A 24143-nucleotide genomic window follows, 5' to 3' on the forward strand; every position below is an offset into this window, starting at 1 on the left:
ATGTAACAATCGCAAAAAAGCGCAGGCCAGTCAATGTTCGGCTGTGGTGTTTGCAGTAAATGGCTCGAGAAGGTCTTTTAAATAAATGATGGAAAGGAGGGACTTATATTATCTCATCCTGAAAATGATCTTGGTAACTCACTGAACGGGCTACGACAGATAGGGCCCAGCAGGTCTAGTCTATAAGAACAATACAACTTTAGAAGGGGTGTAAACAGGTGGGGATTATATTGGCCTATATGGTTTCTCGCCTTGAGACAAATCCGTTTCATTGTTTATTGCAATTAAAGCAATTATGTGAATTGAGTGTTCAGGAGAGCTCGGCCAAGACTAAACCAAGTTATGACGCACTGCTATTTGCACACTCCTGCATAGACTGCACACCTCTTTCATGTTTCCCTTTGACATATTCTGTAGACTAAATGTTTTAATATATTATATATATTGTTTTTCCTATGTTTGAAAAATAACTTAATATGTGTTTTGTTTATTGTGTATGTTTATTGTTTGCACCAATGAACTTTCCTGGTAGGTGAAAACCTACTTGGTAGTAAAAACCTTTCTGATTCTAATGATTATCTGATTAAGCAGACGCTAGAATATTTTGTTTAATAGGCCTAAACAAAGTGTATTATAGCGAATTCAAAATGTTTTCTCACTTCAAATTACTGGAAAGGGTTAAGAGCCCAAGACGGCGGCTGCGGGGTGGGTTAATGCAAAACATTTTTTATGTCAATTAATGTGATCTGTCTAATTCATTTGAACTCCTCCTCTAACATTTCTGACGCTGATTCTTGAGAGCTCCACATCCAAAATGTAGGAACATGTAGGAGTCTACAACGGAGGGATTAAATGGGAATTTAGCCTGTGCCATCCTAACTAACTAACACTTGGCTGCAATGCTCTTATTGACGATAGGGTGCATACTGCCGTACGGTGGGCGATGCGGCTCGATTTGTTGTAATTTCACCTCACTCGCCCCAGCCTGCTTCAAATCCAAGATGGCTGCGGGAGACAACAGCGGGCGCGCTCCCTGTCTGAACTTCTCCAGTCCCGGGCCCCTGGGCAATGTTCAGCCCAGTAACAGTCCCTACGCCTTGGCTGCTAGCAACGGAGGGTCCACTGGGCAGGTCGGCGGGGCTCAAGGAGTGACCAGACGGTCTAACCCACAACCAGGGCCTAACGGTGCAGAAGGCGGCGGTGTCGCAGCCGGAAATCCGCCGAACATGCAGAACGCGCTCTCGCTGCCAGTAGCACAGGGCGCCGCTGTGTCCGGCCAGGGCGGTGGGGCTATGGCTGCCTCCGCCATGAATATGATGGGGACAGCAGCGTCCAACGCTGCTCTGGCACCAGCACCTGCCTCTCAATCCGCGTTATCCGCGCCGCCCGCGGCAGCTGCCGTTTTGGTCTACCGGGAGCCAGTGTACAACTGGCAGGCTACAAAAAGTACCGTGAAAGAGAGGTTTGCTTTCCTGTTCAACAACGAAGTGTTGAGTGACGTTCATTTTCTGGTGGGCAAAGGAATGGGAGTTCAGCGAATACCTGCACATAGGTAACTGTTATTGAATTGTGACAGCGAGCATTTACTGGTTTTGTGTGTGGTTAAATATGCGTGTTTGTTTATATATGTAGCTAGCTAGCTGATAGCGCAGTAGGCTAACAATATTAGCTATCAACACAGCTGGCAGTTGTGCGCTCGTGTTTTCTTTTGGCAGATAGCATGATCTCGCTATGTAAACAATGCTCCGTTTCTGTAACCTGTGCAGAATGATTAATTTGCTGATGCTTGATATCTCCTAATATAAGACAGGACACGACTTTGTGATGAAGTTTTGTCTGATATATCTAACTGCAATAGCAGTAGAAAGAAGCCAATGGTGCATACATTATGCAAGAACATGCGAGAACACACACTGATCATGTGTTGCTGTGTTGTTAGGTTTGTGCTTGCAGTGGGGAGCGCCGTGTTCGATGCCATGTTCAACGGGGGGATGGCCACCACATCCACCGAGATCGAGCTTCCTGACGTGGAGCCCGCGGCCTTCCTCGCGCTGCTGAAGTAAGCACCACACGGACAATGACACTGACACGCATTCATGCCGCTCAGCTGGGCTGCGTGCGCACTTTTAACATTCAGTCATGCCACTAAGTCACGGCTGCCTGACATGTCGTACAGGTTTCTATTGATCGACTTGATTTCTAAACTGTCATAGTTGTTTTCGACGAGAAATGGAAATGTAACACTGTATTTTGCAGCTGGTCTGACATAACAAGTCTGTATGTAAGGATGATGCTCTAAATTCCACAGGAGTCTCACATTCCCAGTAGTATCAGCAGATAGACTAGTTGAGGAGACCGCAAAGACCAGTTAGTGGTGAGGAGAGAGAGGGGTATTATATATATACGATACTGGTGAAAACTGGTGTTTCTAAGTTGTGTGATCAATGCTACCTCTTACAGTGTGAACGGTTTGTCAAGACTACAAGGGAATCGTCATTCCCTGTGCAGAGCTCAAATGTACTTTGTTCTATTTCATAATGATGTGTGTAGCAGCACTTCCCTGCTTTTTTTTAGCATGCTGATAGTAAACCCTTGACTGTTGGAGTTGGAGTTGCCTTACGGTGCACACTGAGGAGGTCAGACTGCATTCTGGAGTTGCCTTTAGGTGCACACTGAGGAGGTCAGACTGGAGTTGCCTTTAGGTTCACACTGAGGAGGTCAGACTGGAGTTGGGGAGTTTTACCGGGCCAGATATTGACTCATCAGTTCAGTTCTTAAAAACCCTGTTGTAGATATTTTTCCTATACATCTCATGGCAGAGATACGCTTTCTGATGACATGCCGTCTCTAAAAACCACATAGCAGACACGCTAAGGCGCTTTTGAGCACGTCTGGGGATTTTGGCTGAGTCACGGGCCTCCAGATAGGAGCTTCTGAAGGGCCATGCCAAGGGCTTGGCCTCCAGATATGCGCCTCTGATGGGTCTTGGTGGGCCACGGGTTCCTCTAGATGCTTCTGAACATCTAGGTACTTTCCAGACACCATACCTGAAAACGCTGTCACCTGTTATCATAGGAAACTGTGCAAAATGCATGCTGGCAAAATAGATGCAATATGCACGCTGGTAAAATAGATACCAATCGTCCCCTCCCTCAATGTGGTTAAAACTGATGAAGTAAACAAGAACAGAGAAGAACAAAGGGGGGTTAGATTTATAAAAAGAGCACAGGGACTTAGTCCATGGGTTACCTACTTGATCGCTCTTGCCATATGCTTAGAGTCTTTAAGATGCTCCATGGACCAGCTCCGCAGTAGTTGACTTCTCTGAATTAAACAGTTCAGTATATTCTATTTAATTTTATTTGTATAGCGCCATAACAATACAATTGCCTCTAGGCGCTTAACAGAGCCCAGAGCCTTCATACCTGTTTGCTTTGAGAAGTTTCTTGAGAACTCTTAGAATTTTCCATGACAATATCAAAACTGTCATTCTGTTAAAGTAAGCTCAGGATTAAATATCTAACATACCAGGAGGCAACAACAAGCCCTTACGAAGCCATCCAAGCCTTTCTTTTTAGCAAATTAAACGATGGAACGACGGAATAGTCCTGCAATTTTTTTAACCGTCAGAGACAACGCCAAACAATCTGATTGGCCTGCGTCAAGTGTTATTCGCTCCTCATTTGCATAGGACTACATTTTTGTCGCTCACTACGCCCAAATGCTGGTCGCTGGTCGCTGGTCGCTAGGTCACAATGGATTGCCTCCCAACAGAATTGAATGGGATTTAGAATTACGCTTCCAACGCTACACTGGCAAGTGTTCATACAGTTAGAATCCCTGCCACTTCTCCAAGCTCTAACTTTAGAAGCAGTTTGTTGATAGAGGTCTGTAGTGTATTCGGATGTTTGAATGTGTAGCTCATGTGTGCGGTTGTGTCTGTGTGTTTATCATATGCGCTAGTGTAGATGTATATCTCATGTGTGCAGTTGTGGAGATGTGCCTCTCATGTGTGTGGCTGTGTCACTGCAGGTTCCTGTACTCGGATGAGGTGCAGATCGGCCCTGAGACTGTCATGACCACACTCTACACGGCCAAGAAGTACGCCGTGCCCGCCCTGGAGGCCCACTGTGTGGAGTTCCTCAAGAAGAACCTGCGAGCAGACAACGCTTTCATGCTCCTCACACAGGTGTGTGTGTGTGATTGTATGATTGGATGAGGGGGAGAATGAGGTGTATCCGAGTCCATGTCTGTCTTTGTGTTGAAGTATGAGTATGCATGAGTAAGTATGTGAGAGTGCAACTTGTCTGGTATAGTGTTGAAGTATGAGTATGCATGAGTAAGTATGTGAGAATGCAACTTGTCTGGTATAGTGTTGAAGTATCAGCATGCATGAGTAAGTATGTGAGAGTGAAGCTTGTCAGGTAGCCAATATGGATTGTTTCCAATTCTTCAGACCCTTCCTGTTCTGAGTCTTGTGGCTGTTCTCTGATTGGTTCACTGTCTTGCTCTCTGTGACAAATTCCTGCTATTCGATTGTTTCTTGAGCAGTTCTTACTGGTGATCAGTGAATCTTGCTGCCTGTTGCACACAGGGGGGGAAGTCATTATGTGATGAGAAAAGATTTACTGTGTGCCACATTATCCTGGACTAACAACAAAGGTTGGCACGCTGTTGGGTCCACGAGAGAGTGTGTGTGTTTGTTTGTGTGCGCGCGCCAGTCTTGTAAGCATTATTGTGTGTGAAGTAATTGTAATAATTGCACAGGTATTGACAAACTGTGTTAATGACTGAACTGTGTATTTGTTGTTTAAGGTGTGTTTTGTTTAACACACACTGTGTGTGTGTGTGTGTGTGTGTGTGTGTGTGTGTGTGTGTGTGTGTGTGTGTGTGTGTGTGTGTGTGTGTGTGTGTGTGTGTGTGTGTTCAGGCGCGTCTGTTTGATGAGCCCCAGTTAGCGAGTCTGTGTCTGGAGAACATCGATAAGAACACTGGAGACGCTCTGGCTGCAGAAGGCTTCACAGACATAGACCTGGGTACACCTCTCTTGATCTCTCTCTCTCTTTCCTTCTCTTTTTCATCGACCTGGGGACACCTCTCTAGATCTCTCTCTCTTTTTCATAGACCTGGGTACACCTCTCTAGATCTCTCTCTCTCTCTCTCTCTCTCTCTTTCATCCTCCTGGGTACAGCTCTCTAGATCAGGGGTCTTCAACGTTTTTCAGGCCAGGGACCCCCAAACTGATGGCGAGATGTGCAGGGACCCCCTACTATATAAATTGCATAACATTTTGTTTATAATATAATAGGCCTAGTGCCAAATAAACATATCTACCCTGTTATTGTGTATTCAATACTATACAAAGGTAAATATACTCAACATTTTTATTTTTCAACAGTGAATTTAACCTAACATTTTTGAACAACGTATTTAACTTAACATTTTTTAACATTGAATTTAATTAAACATTTAACAACATGAAAGGTACAGGGTGGCCGTGCCACTGCCATTTATACATACATCTTGCAAACAACTCTGAGCTAACAATTAATAACAACTTATTAAAATAATTCAAAGATATATGTTTTTATTTCATCATACATAAAAAAGGGACAGTGAATCCTCAAGCATCTGTCGATGGCACACATCCTCCCACATTAGTAAGATGTATCTTCTTTTCAATAACTCCTGACTGACATGATCCAACGGATGACGTAGGAGTAGTCTGGCGCATGGAGTTGTGTTGACAACATAGATGTTATAGTGAGATTGACAGGTCAACAAACCAATCACACCCCTAGCAGGTAGTAGCATGCTAACATTAGCGAGGGGGCTCATACACCTTGTAAATCCTCTCAGACTTATTTTTCAGTTACAATTAACGTTTTTTGACCTTGTACAGTGTCTATTTCTCTTTATTTATTTTTTTTAAATCTAGGCAAAAAAATGTCAAACTAACAATTTATAGGTACAAACAAGACCAGCTATGGAGTTTGGTCCGGCATCTTTTATTTTTGTTCTTCGCGCTCTTTAGACTTGAGCAGAAACGCAATCTGATTGGCTAGTGCCTGTGCTGTCGTATTTGCATGAAAGGTGCTGTGAGTGAACCGGTGCCCAGCTTGAGAGCGCTCCTGTGGGTAGCTGAATGTGTCGATTGGACTGAAAGATTACGTCTTCTCGATCAATTTAAACGTTCGCTACAATATGTTGGAATTATGTTAATGTACATTTAAAGGGAATAAATACAATTCTGATTCGGAAGACATTAAAATTTGTGGAAAAAAAATAGTTGAATTATTATTTATTTATTTATTTTATTTATTTTTTTTTTTTTTTTGAAAAAAATTGTCTTATCAATCAAAGATTTCGCGACCCCCCTGCAGTACCTGATTCCGCGGACCCCCTGTTGAAGACCCCTGCTCTAGATCTCTCTTTCTCTCTCTTTTTCATAGACCTGGGTACACCTCTCTAGATCTCTCTCTCTCTCTCTTTCATCCTCCTGGGTACAGCTCTCTAGATCTCTTTCTCTCTCTTTTTCATAGACCTGGGTACACCTCTCTAGATCTCTCTCTCTCTCTCTCTCTCTCTCTTTCATCCTCCTGGGTACAGCTCTCTAGATGTCACTTTCTCTCTCCTTCTCTTTTTTTATAGACCGGTGTTCACCTCTCTAGATCTCTCTCTCTCTCTCCTTCTCTTTTTTATAGATCTGGGTTCACCTGTCTAGATCTCTAACTTTCTGTGTACCATTGCACCCCTACTCTCTCTCTCTTTCTCTCTCTCTCTCTCTCCCTCTGCCCATATACCTGTATATACTACCGTCTGTCTCTCTACACCGACCTGTATGTATCACCATCTGACCCTCTCTCCCCCCCTCAGACACTCTGGTGGCGGTGTTGGAGCGGGACACTCTGGGCGTGCGTGAGGTGCGTCTCTTCGGCGCGGCGGTGCGATGGTCCGAGGCCGAAGCCCACCGTCAGCAGCTCCAGCCCACGCCAGAGAACAAGCGCCGTGTGCTGGGCAAGGCTCTCACACTCATACGCTTCCCCCTCATGACCATAGAGGAGTTTGCTGCAGGTAAACACACACTCACACATTCACACACTCTCTCATACACACACACACACACACACACACACACACACACGCACACACACACACCAGAGAACAAGCGCGTGTGTTGGGCAAGGCTCTCGCACTCATACGTTTTCCCCTCATGACCGCTGCAGTTCGCTGCAGGTACGCACCCACACACACACACACATACACGCGCACTCACACAAACACGCACTCTCACACACACATTTACTCACACACACACACATATATACACACACACACATATATACACACACACACACAAACAGTCACACTGGCCCTCACACACACACACACACACACACACACACAATAAAGAACGAGCGCCTGGCGTGGATGGAATAATAATTGAGTTTGGTCTGAGGTGCCCTTGAATGTTCAAGCGGAAATGTTGAACATGATGTTTATGTATGTGTGTGCATTTTTGTCCCAGGCCCGGCTCAGTCGGGTATCCTGACGGACCGTGAGGTGGTGAGTCTGTTCCTGCACTTCACAGTGAACCCAAAGCCGCGGGTGGAGTTCATCGACCGTCCGCGCTGCTGCCTCCGGGGCAAAGAGTGCAGCATCACCCGCTTCGCACAGGTGGAGAGCCGCTGGGGGTACAGTGGGACCAGCGACCGCATCAGGTACACACACAGACACACACACACACACACACACACACACACACACACACACACAGACACACACAAACACCCACCTACCTGCCTACCTACCTACCTGAGTGCAGCATCAACTTTTGGAAGCAGTCACACTGGAGACATCCAGCTTCACACCCACTTTCCCATGTATATACACACACACACACACACACACACACACACACACACACATCCATACATATATGCACACTTATAACACGGGTAGATGGAATTATAACACGGGTAGATGGACTCCACCATTCTGAGAGTGAGTTCCGGGGTGTGCTATATTCAACGGTATAGTAACTGTACGACCTGTTTTCATCTACCTGAGCGTTCCAAATCAGTGCGCACTCAAAAGAAAATATCTGACTTTTTTCTTGGCTACTGAAATGCGATACACAACGTTTTTTGTGCTGAAAGGCAGCTTACTGTTTACTTGAATTGTACTTAATATTTATAAAGTCGCTGGCAACCGTGTTATAAAAGCAATAAGGTACTCGAGTCAGTACAGTATCGTCAATAATGTACTTGTTCGAGGGTTTGCCGGCCCTCCGCTGCGCGTCGGGCCTAACAACTCCCTCGAACAAGTACATTATTGACGATACCGTACTGCCTCTCGAACCTTATTGCTTAATTATACTCCATCTTCCATTCTCTTTTTCTCCCTCTGTCGCTATCTCAGATTTTCGGTGAATAGGAGGATATTTGTGGTTGGCTTTGGGCTCTATGGCTCCATACACGGCCCCACAGACTACCAGGTCAACATCCAGGTAAGCTCTGGCCCTACACACACATAAACACACACACACACACACACACACACACACACACACAACGGGCTTTACGGATACACACACAACACCACCACCACCATCACCTCGCTCTGGCACTACACACACACACACACACCAACACACACACACCAGCACCAGCTCTGGCACTACACACACACACACACACACACACACACCAGTGGTGGATGCAGAACGTGACAGTTGGGTGGACGTGGAGTAAGTCTGGGTGGGCCTGATCACCACTTCGCTAAAATTGGTTGCCAGCGTTCAGACATACCACTACCTTATAAGGGGTTTAGGAGTTATCGACCGTTTTTTTTTATTTAAAAAAAAAAAAAATTTAAACTAGCCTGTTCAACGTGCAATTTCAGGGCATAACTTGGTCAAACTCGAGTGTAAAGAGTAGGGTTGGGTACCGAGAACCGGTACCAATACGGCACCGGTTCCATACAACCGATACCTACCCGGACCGAAATGCAACGCAGATTTCGATGCTTCCTTTCGGTGCCCGAGCAGATTTTTTTTTTTTTTTTTTTTTAATTTAAATTTTTATAATTTAACAAAACTAGCGATAGCTAACAAGATGTAACGTTAGTGGCGTAGATCTTTCTGAGTACGATCTGTATACTTTTTTGTGTTGCTAACAGATTTCGTGGGGCACATATAAAACTGCTCCATCTCCCAATGTAGACTCTCGCCTGTGTCGCTCACGCTGCATTCCGTATGGGACTAGTGGAAACGAGATTTGTGTTGAGTAGTTGCCATGGTAATGGGTTGACTTGCGTGTGGTTTCGGTTTCAAGATAAGTGTGGTTGTTCTAAGCAGAAGTTGGATACGCTTTATTAAACGGAGAGCTACCGTCTCATCCAAAGATATTCCTTCTCAATGTGAGTTCTTAAGAGAGCACTCGGACGCTACAATAACATTGCAACAGTCTGACAGCGAAGAGCAGGCAGCCTTGCACAGAGCAAGCACAAACAGAGCTAGCCATCAATATAACGGAGAAAATGTCGAAAGGTAAACGATCAAAAGTGTGGCTGTATTTCGCACAAAAAGATTCGAACAACGCGACGTGCAGCATATGCAACAACAAAATTGCGTGTAAATGGGCAGTACACATTCACGAAACCAGTGGGTTTAAATAAATGCAAACTAATTAATATTTTTTTTACTCTGAAGGCAAACATGCTCATATTTCTGCAAAAGTATTACTGAAGTGTGAAGTGTGTGTACAGAGTGTGTTATGTATTTATTTATATTTATTTAAGTATACTGTAAACAGTTGTTATAAGTTAATATATTGTTCATAGTTGAAGTTAAAAGGTTTGAAGCCAAGTGTTTTGTATTTTTTTTTTTTTATAGTATACCTTAAACAGTTAATATATTGTTACATTTGAAGAAAACTATTTGCCTTGGCAATAAATAAGCCTAATGTCTTTAATTAAAAAAAAAAAAAAGTATCGGTTCTGGCACCGTTTAGGCACCGGTATCGTTTTAAAAGTATCCGTTATGTACTGGTATCGGAAAAAACCCAAACGATACCCATCCCTAGTGAAAGCTTATGCTGTAAATGAAAGCTTGTGCTGTCCTCCGGCAAAATCCTCGGATGCCCACGCTTGGTTCAAGTTAGCTTGTTCAGAATAACAGACTTGTGGAAGACGGCTTAGCGAAAGAATGTGTTTATTCAATCACATGCCACGATCAGCTCCATACAACACAAGCATGCACAAGGCACGTCTGCATGTTGAGGAGTCGGTCTCCTTGCTTCTTCTTCTTCTCATTACAAAAAGGTTGTGATTCTTATAGTATGGAATTAACATGTAAACAATACCGAAATGAAAGTAGGAAGTATGACCTAATTTGGTCTGACTCAATTAGGTCTCAATTAATTAAGTGTCTGTCTGGGGTCCTGGCAACCATTGATCTCCAGCTGTTCCTTCCTTCCTGACCCTGGACAATAGCTATTTGATGTCTCAGGGGTCAAATGGTTGGGGAACAGGCCTGCACCCGTCTGTGAGGCCTTAGATGCATATTGACAGAATGGACCTTGCTGTGATTGCATATGACTAAAATCTATGTAATCTAACACTAGTAAAGAGATGTACAGGATTGTTCAGGCCTACTTATGATGTAGGCTACAATACACATTAAGGGTTGCCACAATACGTTTGAATGAAAAGATTTTTTTTTGGTTAAGAGTTAAGACTGACTATTGTTAAAATGTTTAATGGGCAGGTGGTGACTCATAAGTATGAAAAACGGACATCATAACTGATAAATGTTTGTGAATTGAATATGATATCCACGTTATAGGATCTATTGAGCATGTAAACGTCCCAATCACAATCTGTAAATTGAGCAAGAACTTGTATTTATCACTGTTGAAGACAGTACGTTTTCGCGATCGATGGTGGGCTTCCCTTGACGCCACTGGGTCAGAATCAAAGATCTTGGAGCGATATACGTGCGTAGCTCTCTATGATCTTAGGTCAGAATTGTACGTTCACAACAGGTGGGAATCCACATCAGTCAGTTCTGTATTAATTCAAATGAATACACACTTTATCAGTCTAATCCCTTCCTGTAGACGCACAGACCAGGCTTCCTTTGCTGGAAAATAAAGACATTTAATTTCCTCAACTCAAAAGAATCCAGAATGTCATCACAGACAGCATGGTAATAATCATAACATTAGGCTACCTTTACCCTGCGAAAGATACAAAACATTCTGAATATCGAGGCTACCGATTGATAAACACAGGTAGGCCTAACACAGTTCACAAAACATACCCCCCACCATAAATATACAAGATTACACTAGCCTATATAATACAGTCAAGTAGAAAACATCTAACTCCATAAGTCTCGAACACAGTAAATTCAATTTCGCCGAATAGCGGCTAACAACATACAAATGTATCACAGTTCAAAGTGTGTAGTGCAGTGTAGTAGGCTATAATACGGCACCAAAGTCCATCTACCGTTACCGTACCGTATCTAACTACAATAAAATCAAACATTCACCATTAGTGACAGTATATTTCCCCTTCAATGTCGTAAAAAGAATGAGTTAGGCTACTTTGCGCATAGGCTAGATCTAGGCCTAAGTGATGTTGTTGGAGGAAGTTTTTGTTTCTACTGATGACAACAGATGCAGTCAGCGCCTGGTCTGCTGCAAAGTGGCTGTTCCCATAAACCCATGCGAATGTTCGTAATTCACAATGTTTTATTACCCCCTGAAGAAGTTGTATTAATGTTTTCCCATATGTTGTCTATCAACTCATTATACATTGTTTCACCAAAATCAGTTTAATTGATATAATACTGTGTTAATTTGTGTACTGTGTACTATTGTACACGATAACTAGATAGGCTTGCGCAATCATTCAATTCACATCGACCGGCAACTGCCGCAAGCAGACGTGGTGAAAAATATTGTTAAACCTTTGTCAATTCTGAGATTCAAAACACTGTAAATTAATTTGTGAAGACGTTTTTTTTTTACGTAAAATCAGGCAAGGAAGTTCAGCGTCTTTGGTGATGAAACAGACTTCGATCTGCGATACGTCAATTTATCGCAGTGTCTAATTAGGGCGGGCGAGTAGTCAATCTGGGCGGGCATACGCCCACCCATGCCCGCCCGTGGCTCCGCCCCTGACACACACACAACGGGATTTACGGATACACACACAGCACCACCACCACCATCACCACTGGCTCTGGCACCACACACACACACACACACACACACACACACACACACACACACACACACACACACCAGCACCAGCTCTGGCACTATACACACACAGACACACACACAGACACACCTACAACCACCACTCTGGCTCTGGTTCTACTAGTCCTTAAATCAGGTGTGTGTTCACTGGGATGTTCTTTTCTGCCAGTTTTTTTTTTTTTTTTTTTTTTAAGAAGGTGGCTTTAGGTGATCATTCAAAGATGACAAATCTATCTTTGCTGTATGCTTTCACAAACCCACAGACAAACACACTCTTACTCAGTCTCACCCTCCCCTAGCTCACCGACGAACACACACACACACACACACACACACACACACACACTCATACCCAGTCTTACCCTCCCCTAGCTCACTGACGGACAAGTATGTTCACTGGTCTAAGCACACACAAGCACACACACACACAGAAACAGACACGCACACACAGACACACACACTAACCTCATGTTCCCCTGTTCCAGATCATCCACACGGACAGTAACACGGTTCTGGGTCAGAACGACACAGGCTTCAGCTGTGACGGGTCAGCCAACACTTTCAGGGTCATGTTCAAGGAGCCAGTGGAGATCCTGCCCAATGTCAACTACACAGCCTGTGCCACACTCAAGGTATCACTGAGGAAGCACACACACACACACACACACTGATGGTGCAACACGCACACACTCACACACACATTCTCACTAACGTTGCAAGTCACACTTCGGCCATGACAAGTACACAAGTGTGGGAGAGGGAATGTCAGCCTTTGAGATTAATTGTTTTGTGTATAGTATATGGTATTGTATAGTGGTTTGATTTAAATGCTGTATTTCCTCAAATGGTGACCGGGGCCTATATTTACTTCAACTGAGGTAACAGTCCTCTATTTGTGGCAGGCCATTGTTTCCCTCTGTCACTGCATTACGCTGTTAACATACAAATTCAAGGCCGACACCAACGTCATCATTGGTTCCGTGGCTTCAGATCGAAGGGGGAAAAGATGGCTGCACCTTTGCCACACTAGCAGCGATAACGGCTAACCCATTGAAACCTCAGTGCAGCGGAAAAGTGAGCTGGGAGGCTTTTCATGCACACATCAAACTGCTCACTAAGGCACAAAAACGGCGACGTTTTGGGAACGTTACAGGAGCAGAACTCCTGCGCGGGGGTATCCCTGCGTTAACTGTCAAACGACTAAGAGAGCCTCACTCGAGGAGCACTTAGCAGCATGTACAGAGCTAGCTGGCCCGCGACCACTTAATGCAAGCTCTCTCGCCACCGAGGTTGCGCATGGAGGTACAGCTTTATTGGCATGCTCATTATATGACGGGCATCAGGAGTTTATCACCCTTGTTTTCCCCCTGTCTTTGTTTGTTTGTGTCGAAAACGCCCCCAGCCATTATCTAAGACCCTGCTTTAAATTGAATACCGTTTTTGATTTGAGGAAATATGGTCGATATACAGCCACGGAAAAAATTAAGAGACCACTTCAAAATGATCAGTTTCTCTGGTTATACTATTTATTGGTATGTGTTAAAGTAAAATGTACATTTTTGTTTTATTTTATAACCTACTGGCAACATTCCTACCAAATTTCAAATAAAAATATTGTCATTTAGATAATTTATTTGCAGAAAAATGACAATTGGCCAAAATAGCAAAAAAGATGCAGTGTCTTCAGATCTTGAATAATGCAAAGAATACAAGCTCATATTCATTTTTAAACTACATAATACTAATGCTTTAACTTAGGAAGAGTTCAGAAATCAATATTTGGTGGAATAACCTTGATTTAAAATCACAACTTTCATGTGTCTTGGCATGCTCTCCACCAGTCTTTCACATTGCCGTGGGTTGGGTGGAGGTTCTTCTAAGTTCGTCTTCTCTGATGAGTCCAATTTCACAGTAGGTGCAAGACTCTGTGGCTTGTAGGCCTCTCCAGGTCTCCGTCTAACCATCAGACGACCATGTGTTGGGCAAAGCTGAAAATTGGACTCATCAGAGAAGACGAACTTAGAAGAACCTCCAGTCCGCTTTGGTTCAATCCTTATGGTCTTTTACAAACCTCAGCCAGGCAAAGTACAACGTTGTCCCGGAAGAAAAACTTGCTTCCTTTTGCTCTGACAATGTTCCCCAACTCTGAGAAGTGTTTTTTCCAGAAGGGCAATGCTCCATGCCACACAGCCAGGCCAGTAAAGGTGTGGATGGAGTACCACCAGATCAGGACCCTGTCATGGCCAGCCCAATTTCGAGACCTGAATCCCATAAAAAACCTCTGAAATGTGATCAAGAGGAAGATGGATGGTCACAAGCCATGAAAAGAAGCCGAGCTGCTTGAATTCTTGCGCCAGGAGTAGCATAAAGTCAACCAACGGCAATGTGAAAGACTGGTGGAGAGCATGCCAAGACACATGAAAGTTGTGATTTTAAATCAAGGTTATTCCACCAAATATTGATTTCTGAACTCTTCCTAAGTTAAAGCATTAGTATTGTGTAGTTTAAAAATGAATATGACCTTGTTTTCTTTGCATTATTCAAGATCTGAAGACACTGCATCTTTTTTGCTATTTTGACCAATTGTCATTTTTCTGCAAATAAATGATCTAAATGACAATATTTGTATTTGAAATTTGGTAGGAATGTTACCAGTAGGTTATAGAATAAAACAAAAATGTACATTTTACTTGAACACATACCAATAAATAGTAAAACCAGAGAAACTGATCATTTTGAAGTGGTCTCTTAATTTTTTCCGCGGCTGTATGTATATTTACACGTATATAATGCATGTATGTATGTATGTATGTATGTATACGTGGTAAATGTGTCTGATAATGCCCCCTCTTCTCCCACAGGGTCCAGACTCCCACTACGGCACTAAAGGCTCGCGGAAGGTCACCCATGAGTCGTCTGCCACTGGAGCCAAGACCTGCTTCACATTTGGCTACGCTGCGGGCAACAACAACGGCACCTCCGTGGAGGACGGACAGATCCCAGAGGTCATCTTCTACACGTAGTGACCTTTGACCTTATGTGACCCCACCACAGAGAGGTCCCTGTGGGGCAGGGATGCCTTGACACTTTTACTACTCTGTTTGTTTGTTGTTTTGGTTTCCTACACTAGGGTGACTTTGATTACCATCAGCCCTCACAGCACAGAAGAGGATTATATTTACCTGAGAACGTGGCTTGTGTGCGTGTGCGTGTGCGTGTGCGTGTGCGTGTGCGTGTGCGTGTGTGTGTGTATATATATATATATATATATATATATGTGTGTGTGTGTGTGTCTGTGTGCGCGCGTGACTTTGGTGCTTTGATCGATGGGACAGATAAATCTAATGGGGCTTGTGGGGGAAGGTCTCAGCCTTGGCACAACGATCTGACAGGTCGCTGGCAAAGTAATGAACGGACTTCTGATGGGAGGGGTGGAGAAGAGCAAGAGAAGGAGGAAGCAGACCGTAAACAAACCAGTCAGTCTGAACCCATGATTCCTCATCTGGAATGAATGAGTGATTGTGAATAAATGAACCCTCCTCTTGAAAGATTAATTAATCTTTATTTTGAATGAATGAGTGAGTGGCTTCAAATGATTATTATTATTTTTTTAAGTAATGAATTAATTAATTCATGGATGGATGAAACTTAATGTGTGAATCATTGTTCTGACACAATGAATAAGACTGAACAAACAAATACCCATTTTCAGAGGAGAGCTCAGAGGTCTGTCACAAAACTCAGCCACTGATTGGCTCAAACAACTGAGATGGCGGCTCACTCTGCACCCGGCCAGAGTCTGCTAGTAGAGGGGAGAGGTAGTCTCTGTAGGCCACGGGTATCTCGCTCATTTTTAAGCGTTACGGCACCTGTGGCCTTCGTCTACCCCGATCAAACGTGTGAGAACATTTTAGATGTCTGCAGTTTGTATGTATTCTACTTCTGATGTGGAGGTTAGGATACGCCCCCCGTCCCCGTACGGTCCCACATGAGTATAGTGTCTCCATTAGCCCTGCCTCCTTGACCTTTGACAGACTCAGTGCCAAGTGCCAATATCTCTGTTTTTGGAGTGCGCCTTCCGGAAGTTTTGCCAGCCTGCAGGGCACACACCTACCTACATCCACTCCCCAAAGGGCGTGGAGGTGCTCAGAGTCGGAATGCCCTGTTCCGTTAACGTAGACGATCTAGATCACTGAGGAAACTATTTAAGGCCAGACAGATATATTTTCCTAAACACACACTCGTACACACGTACAGGTGTCAGGATGAGATGATACTCCTTTTTTAAGTACCATCCATCAGCTCTCTCCCCCCAGACAGACAGACAGCACATGTTCATACGGACCAGTCCTTCTGGACGTCCTCCTGCCCAGCAGGCTAGTTTGGCTAAGCTAACACTGGGCCAGTGACAGGGTGGGTCTGGATCAGCCTTTGTTCAGGATCAGATGTTTTATTTTTTTTTACCAGAGGTTCTTCACTGATCCGGATGCAACACTGGCCCCAAAAGTAGCACACAGAACACAGGTGTGGTCCAGTGCTGTCCCCCTCATGTTCAGTGAAATGAGGAGAACCTCAACAGACTGCTCCGTCTCGGAGGGCTCATCCGCTGGGCCTGTGGGTTACGACGCTCACGGCTCACGGGTGTACATACTTTGTAACATGTATAAATATTGTAAAGTGGTGCATTAAGATGCCTTGGCGCATTTGGGTTAACCAGCAGTTTTAAATAAAAGTACTTATGCTTTGAAATGAATAGGGGGGGTAATTGCAATATTAATATCAGGGCAGTTGCCTAGTAATAATTGTTTGGTTCCTATTATGGGCTGGGATCAGTGCACTTGTGGGCCATATCTCTCTATCTTTAAGGTTCCATAGTTAATCATCTGTCAAGATGTTTGCAATGTTCTCTTCCCACGCCAGCACTAGCACGGGGGGGGGGGGGTTCTAGTCAGGCTTCACATGCCTCTGGTTCTAATACAGAGCGTCAAGAACCTGCCTGGTTCTAATAGTGTCAAGAACCTGCCGAGTTTTCCCTGCTTGTTATGAATGTACATGCTAAAGTTGAGTTTGTTACCACCCGGTGACATTAAAAAACCTCAAACTGAGATCTGTATTTAAAATAAAAAACCTCTTTGTTGGTCATTTGAGTGTTTGTTGATGAGAAGGAAGAGGTATAAACGAGCAAATAATCACTTTCCAGATAATTTTGGATGTTGACTGGCTAGAAGAGATATCAGCAGTCTGTGAATTACCACCAGTAGTTATCCCTTGCCCGAAGTCTGATAAGGAAATCTAAAGTGTATATAATCTACATACATGCCCACATGGTATAATTTAAACTTCTTTCTTGCTATCACAGCTGAGCAAGGCGGTTGATCAATATCTAGTTGCCTAGGAAACTTGTACTTGAAACATGTCTGTGGTCAGATGCAGTCTCTGGGTGAACTTACTCTTCAACAGAAGGCTCTCTGGATCTAAACAACTCAGTCATGGGACTCCAAGGACTTATTTCCCAGAGATTGACCTTGGTCTTCCTGGTTCATGTTCTGCTAGCATCTCAGACCAACTCAAGAGTAAAGTGTTTGAATATGCTTTAAATGTGTTTGAATAGGTTTACAAGTAGTCCCCATTTTAGCTGTGCAGAGCAACTGAGTTCACTGTAAGGAGAACCAGAACTGGGCTGGAGGTCTTTGAGGGTAGTCTCAGTTGAGATATTTTACACAACATCAAGGGTAGCTCTGATGGGGTCTGTGTTGATGTGATCCTACAAACGTATTTAAAGTTCTTCACCCAGTTTAATGTCAGAATCAGGACCACTTCCCTTTCACAAAGAGTTCCACACCAAATCAGACACATAACTAAACTTGCCATTCAGTCTTTATTTGATCTCTTGACATTTGATCCATTATTTCACCATCATGTCCTAGAACTATACACTGGTACATTGTGCTGGGGGGCAGGTAGGAGTCCTGCAGGTCCGCTGTGCCCTCCCCCTTCCTCCCTCCTCTCCACTGACACCTTCGAGTGGTCTGTAAACAAGGAGAAAGCATCATTAGTGAACCCATCAGAGAGACACACCGTTAGGGATCATCAGTTAACCCATCAGAGACAGGCAGTTGGAAATACACTGTTATTAACTCCATTTGATGTTCCTTTGCACTGATTCAGTTTTGGTTTCATCTATATGTATAAACTGGTCTCAGATACAGTGTTAGAGTTATGCATCATAATATCAGAGTGGTGCATGATTTCTCTTCATAGACCATGTAGAACACATTTCTTTATGCTAATTATGGTTAAGGAGGTAACTGTGTCCATTCAGCGATGGTCATTGGAAGCAGATTGTTTTCCACTTCCAGAACATTCCTGTACATTCTAGAACACACACCTCCTCCTGTGTCGACGTTGGGCTTGCAGACGGATATGCAGTCCATCCATATCCTGGTCTTCGTCCAACTAGTGCAGCCACCGATCACCAGTTCACTGCACTGAAGAAAACACAAACACACAACTTTGAGCTAACCAACAACAACAACCAGACTTACCCGTTAACAAACATAACCCTCAATCATTTACAATATCAGTGTCACAGATGGTCAAGGTCACACACACACACACACACACACACACACAGCTCAGTCCTATGCCAGTCTAAACGATGAGGGCGTGTGAACTGGTCTCGGATACAGTGTTAAGAGTTATGCATCAGCATGTCAGAGTGGTGCATGATGTCTCGTCATAGACCAGGTGTTAAGAATAATTAATTTATACACACGCATAAGTAAGTCATAAGGTTTGGTAGGTAACTGTGCTCCTCCTAATCATCTCCGTATGGACACTGATTAATTTCCACTTCCAGAACATTTTAAAATACACACCTCCTCCTGTGAAGGCGTGGGCCTTGCAGACAGATACGCAGTCCATCCATAACCTGGTCTTTGTCAAACAAGTGATGCCACCGATCACCGCACTGAAGAAAAAACACAGACAACTTTGAGCTAACCAACAACCAGACTTGCTATGTGACACATAACCCACACACACTACTTTATCACAGTGAATCACAAAAGGTCAAGAGGTCACGTCCACACACACACACAAAGCTCAGTCATATACCAGTCTAAATGATGAGGGTGTGTGAACTGGTCTCAGATACAGTGTTAAGAGTTCTGCATCAGCATGTCAGAGTGGTGCATGATGTCTCTTCATAGACCAGGTGGTGTAAAGGATTACCACACACTTCCCTCAGATGATGGCCATCAAAACTAAATCAGTAAAGGTCAAAGGTTAACATACCTATGGTGTGGCTCCCGGATGAGATCAACAGTTTTCTTCCATCAGGTCCTACGAAACCTTTCAGCAGACAAGTCTGAGTACCTGAGAGAGAGCAAGCAAGTGAAAGATGGAGGAGCAAAAAAAAAAAAATAAAAATCTCATCATGAATCATTAAATGAGTGCTCTCCCTATATAGCAAAATGTCAAAAGCTAGTTACATCAAACTATGTGAACTGGTCTCAGATTCCGTGTTAAGAGTTATGCATCAGCATGTCAGAGTGGTGCATGATGTCTCGTCATAGACCAGGCGTTAAGTATAATACATTTATACACAGACGCATACATTTGGCATAATGTTTGGTAGGTAACTGTGCTCCTCATGATTATCTCTGAATAGACACGGATTATTTTCCACTTCCAGAACATTTTAAAATAAACACCTCCTCCTTTGAAGGCATGGGGCTTGCAGACGGATATGCAGTCCATCCATAACCTTGTCACCGTCCAACTAGTGCCGCCACCGATCACTGCACTGAAGAAAACACACAAACAAACAACAACAACCAGACTTGCCTGTCAACACACATAACCCACAAACAATTACTATATCAGTGTCACAGATGGTCAAGAGGTCACGTCCAAACACACACCTCAGTCCTATAACAGTCTGAATGATGATTGCTTGTGGACTGGTCTCAGATACAGTGTTAGAGTTATGCATCAGAATGTCAGAGTGGTGCATGATGTCTCGTCATAGACCAGGTGGTGTCAAGTATTACCACACACACACTTTTCCCTCAGATGATGGCGATCAAAACTAAATCAGTAAAGGTCAAAGGTTAACATACCTATGGTGTGGCTCCCGGATGAGATCAACAGTTTTCTCAGGTCCTACAGAACCTTCCAGAAGGCAAGTCTGAGAGTGAGAGAGAGCAAGTGAAAGATGGAGGAGTGAAATAAGGAAAAAAAATTATAAATCTCATCATGAATCAGTGCTCTCCCTATTTAGCAGAATGTCAAAAGCTAGTTCCATTCAACTGTGTGAACTGGTCTCAGATACAGTGTTAAGAGTTATGCATCAGCATGTCAGAGTGGTGCATGATGTCTCGTCATAGACCAGGTGTTTTTAAGTATAGTTCATCTATACACACATGCATAAATTAGGCATATGGTTTGGTAGGTTCTCATGATCATCTCTGAATGGACACTGATTATTTTCCACTTCCTGAACATTCTAGAATACACACCTCCTCCTGTGAAGGCGTGGGGCTTGCAGACGGATACGCAGTCCATCCATAACCTAGTCTTTGTCAAACTAGTGCCGCCACCGATCACCAGTTCACTGCACTGAAAAAAAACACACAACTGAGCTTACCAACAACAACAACTAGAGTCGCTATGTGACATCACCCACAAACACTTACTATATCACAGAGGGTCAAGAGGTCACGTCCAAACACACACACTCAAAGCTCAGTCCTATACCAGTCTCAACGAAAAGTGCCCTCCCTATTTAGCAGAATGTCAAAAGCTAGTTTCATCCAAGTTTGTGAACTGGTCTCAGATACAGTGTTAGAGTTATGCATCAGCGTGTCAGAGTGGTGCATGATGTCTTGTCATAGACCAGGCGTTCGTGTGTTTTACACAAACACTCTACATTCTAAATTGTTGCACTCTTCTCACAAAAGTTGGGAAAGAAAATGTGCCCTTTCTTGTTTTATCAAAGAAATTACTATCGATTTACTCTTTTTCTGCTATCGCCATCCTACCGCTTGTTTACCAGGGACTCTAACTGGACACTGAGTGCAAGCAGGATCTAGCATCATGTGGTTAACGAGTACTTGGTGTTTGTGTAAGAAGTTGAGAGCTGACGTAACTACTTTAATAATCAAAGAGTCTGTGCTAGCCCTAGAGTCTATGAATAACATAATGGATGAGTCTGTGCTTAAAGTGATGCCCTTCCAACTCTTACACAGCGCTTCAGAATGTCACAGAATGCTCCATTGATTTGAATGGGCCACACCAACGTTCAGAGATCCAATATTTTTTTATAATGACAGCTGCAAAAAAAATGAATAAACTTTGCCATTGGCAACAGGTTTGTTGCTTCCGTTTCGTTCTCCTTACTGGCCAAGTGCACATCATTAGTGTAGTATTTGACCCATTAAAGGGACAGGACACTTTAACAACCCAGTTTAGAAAAGATGCAGGTCAGTTCTTTAAGAAGAATGACCATGTCTACTGCAGGGGAAAAAAACTTACCACATTGACACCTACAGCTTTCTGTAGTTTAAGAGATGGGTTTGTTTCAGTTTATGCTGCAGTTTGTCACAAAATAAAAGGGTGTATTGCCAAATACCATGTCAAGCTACACCGTCATCCCCTTACTCACCTGTTCATATTTCTAGTTAGATCATCATGTCTTCCACAGGTCCCAGCGGGTTCCCATCCCCCATCCCCCAGTGCATCGGTCTGAGGAGAAAAGGGAGTAGAAGTGGAACAAAAAAAAACGTAAGTGCGACTTCAGCATACACGAAATTCCCAACCTAGATAGCCTATATTTAATCCCGAATTTAGTCGCCGGGTAGTAGACAGTTCCTGACATAGCAGGGACGCATTTTGTCATGTGGCCCCACGCGGTCAGCGGAAGAGAATGACTTCGCTAGCTTGCTATAGACAAAACGCGACGTTGCTAAAATATTTCAAATAACAATTTAAAAAGGATTTCCTATTAACATAAAATGAAGTTGGAACTCTGGCAAAATTGCATGTAACAGTGACTTGACATGCGTCCCACAATTACTCTAACAGGCGGTCACATGCGAGGCATAGAATAGCTGCCAATGTTAAGATAGAAGCAATTACAAGTAGCCTTCGCCGTCTCGTGTATAAGTACAGAACTAAACTTATACTAGTAACTTAAACTACAGTTTTGATTAACCATAGCTTTCGTACTGGTCTAGTTTCAGCATTACTCGCGCAGAAGTTTGTTAACTTACTGAACACATGTAGACAAGCGTCCTCGCTCCCCTGCCCAAACTGGAAAGCGCATGTATTTTACTGAGATGTCTGCGGACAACCAACTGAGGCTACAACTTCACGTGGCAAATGACCGAGCACAAATCTTGAGCAGTGCCTTAACCATGTCGTTCCAACTGTGTGCGCATGTCGGATTTCCTTGTTTAACTGAAATTGCACTCATTGGTCTCTTTACTGTCACCGTGTGTTTTGGAAGATGAACTGAGCAGTCGCCCACTTTTGGATGCAAGTCTGCTGTGAGAAATAGGCATCAAACTATCATGGTTCTACTTTAAAATAGTCTTTATTAAGCTGTCACCAATCTTCATAATTGTGGTCTTGAGAATATATATATTTTTTTTTTACAAGCCAGGGACTTTTAAATCTTGTAAACTTCTACTACAGCGTCCAGGTTTTCCATAGTTTGCCAGCAGATGACAGCAAGTGACCGCTACTATCTCTTCGGATCAACATTGCGGCATGTTGCAGCATGCAGTTTAACTATTTTTCCAAACACATTCACCACATCAGGAGACGTTGTCAACTAAACTGAACTGTCTCTCTGTCAAATCACCAGCAAACCTCGGTGCAACTAGCCTACAGCTAATTTGGCAGACATTTAGATACTATGATCAGAACAGTTAACTATCAGTTTAAAACTGACTAAATTAGATCACTTTAGATCACTTTAGGCTGTGACCCTTAATACAAAATGGTCGTATTTGCTTTGAAATTAACATGGCCGTTGGCAAAATGTAAGTCATGGGCTCTCACCAAGAGAAACTTGCCTAATAATGAAACTGTAACTGTAGGCCTAATATGCAATGTGAAAATCTATCACATTTAATAGTGGTATTTTACCTATTGTTAAATGTTTACCTGTATCTCTTTGTCAAATTGAGGTTAACTAACCAAATTTTCTCTCTCTTATAGCGAGACATTTGCTCACAAATGCTGATGGCAGTGGAAATATTGTTCCACATCACCATATCCATTAAGGACATTTATGCGTATTGGCAGCCGAACTCTGCCCACTCACTTTTTCTCTTTCTTACCCTCCTAGTCTTGACTATCTCCGCTGTGGGATGCTGCTGTAGTCCCTCCACCCAATCTACTTGTTGAAACCCTTGGCTTACATGTACCCACCAGCACCACACTGGCATGCGCTTATTCTACCCCATACTTCCCATACACGCATTTACCTGCAATGTCAATTATTGCCCTTGTAATAGGAACCTTACGAGCACACTATGCTGTTGCACTCTCCCAACCTTATCCTCTATCAATTGTGTATGTATCATGTAAACCAGGTTATGTTTCTGCATTGTGTACATTTTCCACATGTATGCTATACACTCTCCCCACCTTATCCTCAAGGGTGCCTACTAGACCCTATCCCCACAAAATTACTTAAACATGCACTTCCCTTATTAAGTGAGACATTACTCAATGTAATGAATAATTCACTAATTTCAGGATACGTCCCACAATCATTCAAAATAGCAGTGATAAAACCATCTCTTAAAAAACCTAACCTTGATCCCGATAATCTCGCTAACTATAGACCCATATCTAACC

At 43.4% G+C, this 24143-nt stretch overlaps 1 protein-coding gene and 1 long non-coding RNA gene across 3 annotated transcripts; one reads left to right on the forward strand and one right to left on the reverse strand.

The window, feature by feature from the left end:
• The first annotated feature begins 980 nt into the window (after positions 1 to 980).
• Positions 981 to 17321, forward strand: btbd2b (BTB (POZ) domain containing 2b). Its single transcript, XM_080836973.1, has 9 exons — positions 981 to 1552; positions 1940 to 2059; positions 4033 to 4189; positions 4931 to 5036; positions 6877 to 7074; positions 7529 to 7721; positions 8422 to 8509; positions 12758 to 12904; positions 15134 to 17321. The coding sequence occupies exons 1-9, from the start codon at positions 1002 to 1004 to the stop codon at positions 15293 to 15295; spliced, it is 1722 nt and encodes a 573-aa protein (XP_080693099.1). The 5' UTR covers positions 981 to 1001; the 3' UTR covers positions 15296 to 17321.
• An 858-nt stretch (positions 17322 to 18179) lies between these two features.
• Positions 18180 to 22648, reverse strand: LOC308364035. Of its 2 annotated transcripts, none has more exons than XR_013968614.1 (9): positions 22547 to 22648; positions 21940 to 22019; positions 20795 to 20889; positions 20396 to 20463; positions 19988 to 20079; positions 19569 to 19649; positions 19151 to 19242; positions 18661 to 18760; positions 18180 to 18301 (listed from the first exon to the last, which is right to left on the reverse strand). It is a non-coding gene; the product is annotated as an uncharacterized lncRNA (long non-coding RNA). The 2 variants fall into 2 exon arrangements; XR_013968615.1 differs by having other exon boundaries at positions 20795 to 20894.
• Positions 22649 to 24143: the final 1495 nt, after the last annotated feature.

Source organism: Sprattus sprattus, assembly GCF_963457725.1.
Source record: "Sprattus sprattus genome assembly, chromosome: 4".
Taxonomy (NCBI): Eukaryota; Metazoa; Chordata; class Actinopteri; order Clupeiformes; family Clupeidae; genus Sprattus; species Sprattus sprattus.

Coding starts and splice junctions, on each gene's coding strand:
- btbd2b (XM_080836973.1), top strand. CDS start 1,002: ATGGCTGCGGGAGACAACAGCGGGCGCGCTCCCTGTCTGAACTTCTCC. Junction 1,553..1,939: donor CAGCGAATACCTGCACATAG/GTAACTGTTATT, acceptor CTGTGTTGTTAG/GTTTGTGCTTGCAGTGGGGA. Junction 2,060..4,032: donor GCCTTCCTCGCGCTGCTGAA/GTAAGCACCACA, acceptor GTGTCACTGCAG/GTTCCTGTACTCGGATGAGG.